This window comes from Cotesia glomerata, linkage group LG6 (assembly GCF_020080835.1).
Source record: "Cotesia glomerata isolate CgM1 linkage group LG6, MPM_Cglom_v2.3, whole genome shotgun sequence".
NCBI classification, from domain to species: domain Eukaryota; kingdom Metazoa; phylum Arthropoda; class Insecta; order Hymenoptera; family Braconidae; genus Cotesia; species Cotesia glomerata.
The window spans coordinates 2,443,795-2,455,862 of NC_058163.1; the positions used below are offsets into that span (position 1 = coordinate 2,443,795).

Below are 12,068 nucleotides of genomic sequence, written 5' to 3' on the forward strand. Positions count from 1 at the left end.
GCTTATAGCTCATCGTCTTATGTAGTCTGTTATGTATCTATATCTGTATCTGGTTGCCACTACTACCTCTTTCGTCACCCTGTAATACCGATGAAATCAATACTACCACACGTAGATTACTATATAGCGGTTTATTTATATGTCTTAACTTAACTTCTTTGCACAAATTTATTTCATAAAATATTATTATCCTGTATTAATTATAAGTGGAAGAAAAAGTGTTATTTAGAAGCTGGAATGAATGTAGATTTATTAAAATAAAATAAATTTACTATTTAATATAAAAAAAATAAATTTATAGATTTAATATAAATAAAATAAATGGACCGGAAGATATAAAATCTATAATTTTTTTTTTAATATATAGATTAATAAGAGTCTATTTGATAAGCTTCCAGATGAAGTTTACAGGAATTTAATAAGTTATCGACTTTAATAGTAATTGCTTAAAGAACCACTAAAACTCACAATTTTATAAAATTTTTAAACTTTTAGATTGCTGTCATTTTTAAACTTATTGATCTAGAAAAATATATTTCTATGTAAATTAAAGCTTATTAAAAGAGCTTTCAGATAAAATTAACAGAAATTTAGTAAGTTATCGCATTTAATAGTTATTGCGCGGAGAGACAGTAAAAGTTTTAATTTTTCTTAATTTTTAAAAATTTATAATTGCTGTAATTTCTAAACTGACCTTTCGATTTAGCTGATCTTCGAACTTAACCTTGGAAATCCTCCAAAAAATAAGTATACTACGTTTTATGGAGATCCGAATTTTTAGTTACATTATTGGTAAATTATAAAAAAAATAAAATATAAAATAATATTCAAATAAAATTATAACAGTGATTTTATATAAACTAAGTAAAAATTGAGAAAATAATATTAATTTTTTAATTTTTTTTAAATATATAGATTGATAAGAGTCTATTTAATAAGCTTTCAAATGGAGTTTACAGGAATTTAATAAGTTATCGAATTTAATAGTAATTGCTTAAAGAACCACTAAAACTCACAATTTTATAGAATTTTTAAACTTTTAAATTGCTGTCATTTTTAAACTTATTGATCTAGAAAAATATATAGCTATGTAAATTAAAGCTTATTAAAAGGGCTTTCAGATAAAATTAACAGAAATTAAGTAAGTTATCGCATTGAATAGTTATTGCGCGGAGAGACAGTAAAAGTTTTAATTTTTCTTAATTGTTAAAAATTTATAATTGCTGTAATTTCTAAACTAACCTTTCGATTTAGCTGATCTTCGAACTTAACCTTGGAAATCGTCCAAAAAATAAGTATACTACGTTTTATGGAGATCCGATAAGAATTGTGTGAGTTATAGTAGCGAAAAGACCGGTTATATCGAGTGTATATAAATACATACATGTATAAACTTTAGAACCAATAGTATTTTTTTGAACTATCTCGACAAGCTGAGTCAGGAAATAGCAAAATTTTTGAAAAGTTCCGTTATGAGGACAAATACAATAGATTTATAAGAAAATCTACTAATTAACGTCATTCATAACAGATTAATATTTATTATAAAAGTAAAATTGAGAAAGCTAAAGAAAGGGGTACTGAACAGAGCTCAAGGGTTGTTGCGTTGCTATCAAATAACAAAGTGAAACAAGTTAAATAAAAACTCTGCTGCTGATTGCTCAATAAAATAACTTTTGCTGAGAATCGACAATCAAAAATACTAAATTTTCGCTTATTTAGTCGGTCAATTTTTTCTTTAATATCACCTTTTTTTTTATAATAATTTTTTAATGCAATTATCAAAATAATCTTTAATATGTTTTATCAAGTGTCCCTAGTTATCATTGTATAGCTGGGTGAATATCCTCAAGAATAAACAAAGAAAATTATAAACTATATTATTAAGAGAATAAAAAAAATTTTGTCTCCAGGATTGTCAATTAATTATAATAATTAGGCTGCTTTTGAAAATACTCTATCTTTAGATACATAATAAAGAAATTACCTTGTATTTTGTGAACTATTGACATTTTCAAAGATATAAGCTCATTCTGACGTTAGACTCATCGAAACCTTTAATTTGAGTACCCACATCAATTTTTCATATATTTTATATATGTATATATATATATATATATATATATATATATATATATATATATATATATATATATATATATATATTAGTATATTACACACCTAGGGAAGTAAAGTAAGAAATGTCTCAGATCACATGTGATTGTCGGCCGAGGCGGAGCCTAATAAATTAATTTATAAATTAATTTTCAGGATAGTGACGGTGAAAAAAGTGATCAAGATCTTGTCGTCGATGTTGCTAATGAGGTGATAATTTAAAAAAAAAAATTTTTTTTTATATTTCACTAATTAAAAATAAATTAAAACAATTTTTTTTTTTTTTTAGGATGGATCATCGCAACACACTAACGGTGATCATATAGATCACCGGGAAAATGGAACATTAGAAAAAATAAATTTAACAACCAACCACGGTATTTTGTCCTCAATAAACAACAACAATAGTGGCGGAGGATCAATTAAAGATCGACCTTCGTCTCGCAGTGAAAGTTCATCAGCACGGAGTACACCCTCACTGAAAAGTAAAGAAGTAAGATCTTGCTACCAGCAAGGCAATTAAATCAATAAATAATAATATTAATAATATTTTTTCAATTTTAAGTTTATTGGCTAGCCAATAAACTTAAAATTAAAATAGTATTAAAAAAAAAACAATCTTTAGAAATAAATATTAAATAAAAAGAAATAATAATAATAATAATAATAAAAATTTACATGGAATTTATTAATTAATTGGGATACAGACAGACAAACCGGGGACGCCAGTGGGTTTGCCGAGCAAGAGCTCCCCGAGCAGTTGTACCCCAACTATGGGAGCAATCCTTGGACCTTTAACGTCGCGAGGCGTTTACCATCCGGCCTCCTCGCAGCAAACCTCACCGCAGGGATACCAGGGCTTGCACTCCCGAGGCAGTGAACCACCACAATCACCTTCCGCATATTCTAACTTATCATATTCTAGAACCTCGTCATTAGTAAGTATTCATTGTATAATATACTATTTAATATACAATAAATAATAATAATAATAATTTATTTTTAAGCTTGGATATGATAATCATGTACGTGTTCCATCTTCAAATGGTTTTAATAATATACCAGGTGGGAAACCGTAAGTATTTATTTTTTTTTTTTTTTTTATGTTGACCAGTAGTATTTTTTCATAAAAAATTTCATTGAATTTTTTATTGATATCTTAAAAAGAAATATTTTACATATTTAATTTAAAGAACTAAATGTAATTATTAATTAAATCCAGTTCTATAGAAAATTTTACTAAAAAATTCAATTTTAAATAAATTCTTCAAATTTATTTTTTAAAATATTTTTCACTGATTCTAAAGGATTATAAATTTTTTGCTAATATTAAAATTATAATTAAAAGGTAAAGGCTCTAAATATTGAACAGTTTAGATAAAATGAACATAAATAAATTATTTGTAAATTTATTGGAAGAGTTTATCAGCCGAAACGAGTGTTTTCCTTTTTTTATAGTTTTAACTTACAAACTATAATACTTTGGTTTATAAAATACATAATAATAAACATTTAATTGTAATAATTAACGTTACAGCCGATTGATCCAAATATTAAACATTACTTACTAAATATTGACCTTGTATGTTCCAAATACTGACCAGTAGGATTATGCTTACTAGACTTGTAAATAATTTTTATTTAAAATCTATAACAGTTTGGACATTAGCTAATCTATTCACTGACATGTTAATAATTGAAGTATTGTTGTTTGTTGTTTTGTATTCTGATACAATATTATCTTCAGTACTCATATTTAAATCAATCTTTCAAGCCATACTAATATTAGGTACGTTGGATAATTTACAACACCGATTGTTCACCAGAGAATTATTTCAATTATTAACATGCTGTTTCTAACAAAAATAATTGATAATTAATCTTGGATATTAAATTGTTTTGACAAATACTTATTTATTGATTATGAAGTATTAAATTTTATATAAATTGATCTTAAATGTAGCAAACACAGCGAGGTTTTTTGACTAATTTTCCCAAATTTCTGACATTTATACCCAAACTTTCTTTACTGGATATATTTATATAGATACTTAAATTTTTATTTAAAGTATAATTAAAAATCGATAATTACTTACTGAATTTATATTATTAAGAGAATAAGAAAAATTTCTCTTCAGGATAGTTAATTTATGATGATAAGTATTTAGGCTGCATTCGAAAATATCTCTAGATACATAATTAAGAAATGACCTTGTATCTTATAAACAATTGACATTTTTAAAGATATAAGCTCATTCCGATGTTACACTCATCGAGATCTTTCATTTGAGTACCCACATCAATTTTTCATATATTTTATATATTTATATATATTATATATATGTATATATGAAAAATATATAAAAATGCATGTGGGTACTCATTTGAAAGCTCTTGATGAGTGTAACATCAGAATGAGCTTATATCTTTAAAAATGTCAATAATTAAGAAATGACCTTGTATTTTGTGAACTATTGACATTTTTGAAGATATAAGCTCATCTTGATGTTACACTCATCAAGACCTTTCATTTGAGTACCCACATCAATTTTTCCTATATTTTATATATTTATATATATATTATATATATGTATATATGAAAAATATATAAAAATGTATGTGGATACTCAAATGAAAGCTTTTGATGAATATAACATCGGGATGAGCTTATTTCTTAAAAAATGTCAATAATTAAGAAATGACCTTGTATTTTGTGAACTATTGACATTCTTGAAGATATAAGCTCATCTTGATGTTACACTCATCAAGACCTTTCATTTGAGTACCCACATCAATTTTTCCTATATTTTATATATTTATATATATTATATATATGTATATATGAAAAATATTTAAAAATGTATATGGGTACTCAAATGAAAGCTTTTGATGAGTATAACATCGGGATGAGCTTATTTCTTAAAAAATGTCAATAATTAAGAAATGACCTTGTATTTTGTGAACTATTGACATTCTTGAAGATATAAGCTCATCTTGATGTTACACTCATCAAGACCTTTCATTTGAGTACCCACATCAATTTTTCATATATTTTATATATTTATATATACTATATATATTGTGACATGGGAAAAATTTCCCATGTCAAAAGACTAGTTTGGTTATCTGTTTTATTTTATTTTCTATTATTATTATGATTATTTTGGCTCAGGTGACGGAATGCGGAGATTCGACGCTCCTGTGTCGCCCCAAGCGGCCTCCTGATCAGAGTGCAAAGCTCGAGGTAAGGCAAGTAGGAGAAACGCACCGAATTTGAAAAGTATGAAGAATGAGTGTGACTATTGTAGAGAGTATGTGAGAGTGAGAGCGAAATTAAGTTTAAGCGATCAGACGGACCCGCGAATTTGCACGGAGCCATCAACGACCAGCGTGACATCTGGAGGAGGACCACGGCGAGAACGAAGCCAAATTTAAAAACCGACGAATGACGACGGCGTTTGAGCAACTTCAGTCGAGCGAGACTCCATCTGGATGCTGAAATCCGAACCGATCGGCATATCGACCAATCATCGATCGTCAACGGGGTACTGGATGCATCCAGCAATACAGTCGACGCTCTCTGTATTTGACCGCTCTCTGCACCCTGATTCAGAAAGATGATTTGAAATGATTACCTTCATGTTAATTGTATATCTATATAGTATTCAAATCCGACACATTTAAATCATTCCAAATCATTTTCAATCATTTCAAATTAGATTTCTTAATCAGGGTGTATTTGACCACATTCTTCCTCTGTATTTGACGATTTTACACAGCTCTTATGGACAAGGACGAGTCAAATACAGAGAATGGTCCTGTACGGGCGAGTCAAATACAGAGAGCGTTGACTGTACAACGGCCGGCTAGAAGAAACCGTGAGCTGATTGGATGCGAGCTTTTTGGAACTAACGGAAAACTAGATACAGTCAACGCTCTCTGTATTTGACTCGCCCGTACAGGACCATTCTCTGTATTTGACTCGTCCTTGTCCATAAGAGCTGTGTAAAATCGTCAAATACAGAGGAAGAATGTGTTCAAATACAGAGATCGGTCAAATACAGAGAGGTCCAATACAGAGAGCGTCGACTGTAGAGAACACATGTTGCCGAGGAGGCAGCCATAATTAATTAATTCTGATCTGGACGTCGTACCTGTTGGTTCACCAAATTCCGATACGCGCATTAAATAATTTTGCAACGCAATTACAATCCGTTATTGGGTTAAGTTTTACCATTCGCTAATTTTTTTTTTTTGTCTTGGAGATATATCGACGATCATTTACTTTTGTGGAATATTGCCGAGTGACAAGTATTATATTATCACGTGCACGTGGGTGACGCTATCGCCGAGACATCGACGCTATTCCGCCTGCTATCCCGCCAAATTTGTAGCGAATCAGCTATATGGCCGAGTTTCAACCCGAGAAGTCTGCCCTTGCCGCAGGGTGAGTCTGATCGCAATTTTTTAGCCCCAGGGTGTCCTCACCACGATTTTGGAATCACGTGCAGTGATTATTTGAGAGTTATTTCAGTATTATTATTTTATTTTATTTTGTGTTACGTTTACTCAAGTGATTAGTAAATTCCTGGCGGGATTATCGAGACGTGTGTGACGACACTCAGAGGCACGGTACCATCGGGTGTGTGTATTTGTGTGTGTGTTCGTTACATCAAACGTGAATTCAACATCGAGTGTTCGATTATTATTATTTATTTTCTTTTGTTTGAGACGCTGTCATTCAATCAACTTGTTTGATATTACGATTACTTTTGTTAATTGTCTTATTAGTTGGGACCTTGAGATATGCCGACAGTTAAAATTTGATTGTTTGTTGTTGTTATTGAACTTAAGAAGGGTTTACATTTTTTCTCTCTCTCGCCCTCTATTGGACAAACGAAAGTATCTCTGTTATACTTGTACAAAAAATGGAATCTTAAAACGCATTTTATGAATAAATAAATGAAAATTTTCCAAAAAAGCGCTTCGCTCTTCGATAGATAATTTAATTATCTATCGATGAGCGAAGCGTTTTTTTTCGAAATTTTATCACATTCATGAGAGAAACACGTTTGAAAATCAACTATAAATCGGTCTTAACGCCCGAAAAATTTGGAACTGTGCAATACAGCTAGCCCGACCGACGCGCCATCTCCGAGCGCGAGCCTAAACTTATCTCGAGCTTCAACTACCCAGCGAGCTTACCCTGATAGCCAGCGCTTTCTCAATAAGTGTTGACTTTCAGCAGTTAACTTTTCTTCCCTCAACAACAGTTGTAAGCAAATTGACGGAAATCTACGGCCGCAACTTGAATACAAGTTAACAATCAAACTTGTAGTTAAATTTCCTTTCAACTTTACTACAATTTGACGGAAATACTTGTACAGCAAGATTTGACGTCTATTTGCAGAGTAAGTTATAGATAACTAAGGGGGTGTCCATTAATTACGTGAGGTGTTCTAGGGGGGGGGGGAGTGGATCAAGCTAAATCTTACCAAATCTCACTTAGGGGGGAGGGGGGATCTTAACAAATATCACGTAATTTTTTCTCTAGCAGAAAACAGTGTAAAATTGCCTGAAATAGTATTTCTATAATAAAATATGGCCAAATTTGACACAATAGTGTTTGTCGTATTCGTCTGAACCCTGCAGAGCAGCAAAGTAGCGCTCGATTGTTTAATCCGAACAAAAACAGTTTCACTGTAAAAAAGTCGCGCCAAGTCCACGTTCATAAGACTATTAGGAAAAAAAAAATTTTTTTTTCTTTAAAAAAAGATACAAAATAAAAAAATAAAAAAATCCAAGTAACCGATATGATTGTTTTTGATTTTCGGAAATTAAAAAAAATTTTATTGTAAATTTAAAAATTAAAAAAAAAATTTTAGAACGTATTTAGCGTGCGTGGTTGCAAAATATTTTACTTTTAATGAAATTCGTAAAATCTATTTACTAGGACTTTAAAAAAATTGAAATAGACAATGACGCACACCAAGTACGTTCTAAAATTTTTTTTTTAATTTTTAAATTTACAATAAAATTTTTTTTAATTTCCGAAAATCAAAAACAATCATATCGGTTACTTGGATTTTTTAATTTTTTTATTTTGTATCTTTTTTTAAAGAAAAAAAAAAATTTTTTTTTCCTAATAGTCTTATGAACGTGGACTTGGCGCGACTTTTTTACAGTGAAACTGTTTTTGTTCGGATTTTAGTATTTTTTGTAATTATAATGAAAATTTACAATCGGTACCAACTTAAATCTCGTGTTGACTGCATTTTTTACTGCAAACTATCCCCTTGAAGCTACAGTTTATGTAGATGTAATTCCAGTGCACTCTGGCGGCCGTAAATGTAAGCTGTGAATTACTTTTTTTAACTGTAGTTGCTTATCTATAGGAGGATTACTACACATTTTTATTTTATCTAGTCTGTGGCGCTGACCTTTCTCCATAAAAAAAAAGTCAGGATCGAAATTTGTGAGCGAGCTATAGTATGTGCTGATAAAATTTAATAATTTCAAGTAAATAAATTGTTATAAGTGAATATAATTAATTAATACGGTGAAGTAAATTATGAATTACTGTTATGATAAACAAATTGGATAAAAAAAGTACCGTAGAATTAAATAAAATTTCGCAGCCTCAAAAAACCGTTCTGCTTACAGTAAACACAGTCGGTAGTCTGGCGCTCCGTTTACAACGGATTTGAACGAAACTTGGCGCCAGATTCTACCGAATCTGTGGATTTGATTATTGATCGATAGGATTCACTAATTTTTTAGGTAGATTTATTTAGAAATCTATCGGTGGTAGCCGGTCTCATGTCGTAATTTTAATAAAATTTTGTCATAATATGTTTAATTATCTTCAATTTAAGCTATTGTTCGTCGACTTTTAATACTTTTTTCAATTTATTTCGTAGTTAAGAAAATTCAAAAAAAATCAAGAATAAATTAAATTTTAGCTTTTATCATCAAATGACTTTTATCTGTAAAAAATCCTATTTTTTAGGTAGATGTCTTTAAATATCTATTTGTTATAGTCAATCTCATGTCGTTATTTGCAAAAATATAATAGAAAATAAATTTTAGGACATTACGGCCTTTTAATAACATGTTTTTTTCAATATTCAAACAAGAAATCTACCTATCCATGTCGGGTGTAGCCGAATGGCGCTTTTTTTTCTCAATAATCCAACACGTTTACAGCCAAAACATAAATTTTGAAGAATCTCGCGTGAGATTAGGGGAGGGGGGAGGGAGTTGGGGAAAATCTTACGAAATCTCATCAAGGGGGGAGGGGGGGGGTCAAAAAATTTTCAAAAATGCCTCACGTAATTTATGGACGCCCCCTAATAGGTAATCGCTCGCTTTGCCAACTCTTTCCGTCAAGTTTGCTTCAAATTGCGGACGTAGATTGACAGTAAGTTATAGGTAAGGTGGCTATCAGGGTAGTCGATTTACCGACCGTAATTAGTTATCCGCCGCGAGCCCGCGAAATTTTTGAATTATTTGAATTATTATTTTGCGAATCATCGCCGAATTAAAGCTACATTGTGTCTAATTTGCTATTGCAAATTAATTTGGGAATTTGCGAGCCATTGACGGACCGACTTTTAATTCTAGTTATTATTAATTAATTTGATATAAATTAATTGTTTATTTCATCGTATGATTAATTTTAAATTAATTTGGAATTTGTGCGAGCCGTTGACGGACTGAATTTAATTATTAATTAATTTTAGAAAAATTAATTGTTTATTACATTGTATTATTAATTATAAATTAATTTGGGAATTTTGCGAACCATTGACGGACCGACTTAAAGATTTTATTTAATTATTAATTAATTTGAGAAAAACTAATTGTTTACTATATTGTATTATTAATTATAAATGAATTGGGAATTTTGCGAGCCATTGACGGACCGAATTTAATTTTTTGGTTATTATTAATTAATTTGAAGATCAATTAATTGCTTATATCATCGTACTATTAATTATAAGTCATTTGAAGTATTATTTGCGAGCCACCGACGTATCAATGTTATTTTTGTTTCTTTAGTTATTATTGTTCGTTAATTCGGCGAAGAGTTAATTGCTGTTATAATAAATTTGGAGAGTCATTAGTATTCTTGGCGATTGCTATTAAATAAAATCTTGACTGAACCTTCGGCGATTATTTTTTTTTGTTTCTCTCTTTCCGAGCTCACTTAGATTTAATAATTTTACGTTTCGCTGTTCATTCGAACTTTAAATCTCTTCGTCATCGACCCGCCGCCCGACGACGATCGACAACGAACCGTGGAACGTTGAGTTCCTGGCGCCCAACCAGTATCAAAACCCAGGTAAGCCAATTTAGGTGGTGCTCTCCGGCCCTGTCGATGCCAGTGCCGGTAAAAAGCCCATTATAATATGTATATATGAAAAATATATCAAAAATGCAAGTGGGTATTCAAATGAAAGCTCTTGAAGAGTGTAACATCAGGATAAGCTTATATCTTTAAAATTGTCAATATTTGATAAAGTACAGTGCAATTTAACAAAAGTCATTAATTAATAAAGCAAAATTTTATTCATTTATAGTTTACAAAATTACCAGATTTTTTAATTGTTCAATATTCATATCCTTTACCCTTAAATTATTTTTTCAATTTTTAATCCCAGAATATCTTTGTAAGTCCCGCTTATATACATAATTACAATTTTATTTTTCAGGGCATATTCATTCCATATGAGCGGTGAAGGAAATTTGCAACCAGTCCCATTTCCAACCGACGCACTAGTAGGCCCCGGAATCCCCCGACATGTTCGACAAATAGCCACATTAATCCACGGAGAAGTAGTATGCGCTGTAACGATATCCAACCCCACAAAATACGTTTACACTGGAGGTAAAGGATGCGTAAAAGTTTGGGATATGGATTGCCCATCACCGTTATCTTCTAGTAGCAGTTCTTCTTCTTTAACACCATCAGCAGCATCAACAGGAGCTGACCCAGAAACACCATCTATACCAGCTTCAACACCACCACCAGCAGCACCAGCGCTATCTACAAAACCTGTGTCACAACTGGATTGTTTACAGCGAGACAATTACATTCGCTCTGTTAAATTACTGCCAGACAACAGGACACTAATCGTTGGTGGTGAAGCTAGCCAATTGAGTATCTGGGACCTAGCAAGTCCTACACCTCGTATCAAAGCTGAGTTGACCTCAACAGCTCCGGCTTGTTACGCTCTTGCAATATCTCCAGATTCAAAAGTCTGCTTCAGCTGCTGCAGCGACGGCAATATTGCAGTCTGGGATCTCCAGAATCAATCTCTAGTAAGACAATTTCAAGGACACACTGATGGTGCCTCTTGCATTGATGTTTCTTCAGATGGATCCAAATTGTGGACAGGAGGGTTAGATAATACTGTTAGATCCTGGGATCTAAGGCAAGGACGCCAGTTGCAGCAGCATGATTTTACTTCTCAAATTTTCTCATTGGGGTATTGTCCTACTGGTGATTGGATTGCTGTGGGGATGGAAAATTCTAATGTCCAGGTTATTCATGCTGATAAGACTGATAAATATCAATTACACTTACATGAATCTTGTGTGCTTAGTTTAAAATTTGCCAACTGCGGCAAGTGGTTTGTCTCCACGGGTAAAGATAACTTGTTAAACGCCTGGAGGACTCCTTATGGTGCTTCTATTTTTCAGGTAATTTTTTTTAATATTTTTGAAGGGTCATTCTGGTTCTGGCGCTAGAAAAAAAAAATATTCATTATTTTTTTGCACATAAACTTCTATATATATATAATTTTAAGAATTTTTGTAACAATTTTTTGTAGAAATTTAAAAAAATTTAAAATGCAATTTTTTTAATTATTTTTTGGGCGAGATAAAAGATTTAGTTTAAAAAGTTTAAGGTAGATGGCGCTAAGTTCGGGGATTCCCCGGAAAACTGG

The 12,068-nt window shown here is 31.2% G+C and overlaps 1 protein-coding gene across 4 annotated transcripts in view; it reads left to right on the forward strand.

The window, feature by feature from the left end:
• Positions 1-12,068, forward strand: part of LOC123267478 (protein groucho-like) — a 39,732-nt gene that overhangs the window by 25,910 nt on the left and 1,754 nt on the right. For all 4 annotated transcript variants that reach the window (XM_044732124.1, XM_044732126.1, XM_044732125.1 and 1 more), the window contains 5 exons: positions 2,272-2,325; positions 2,405-2,608; positions 2,823-3,053; positions 3,123-3,190; positions 10,830-11,820. In XM_044732124.1, the coding sequence (XP_044588059.1) occupies positions 2,272-2,325; positions 2,405-2,608; positions 2,823-3,053; positions 3,123-3,190; positions 10,830-11,820 (1,548 nt within the window). The remainder of the gene's footprint in view (positions 1-2,271; positions 2,326-2,404; positions 2,609-2,822; positions 3,054-3,122; positions 3,191-10,829; positions 11,821-12,068) is intronic.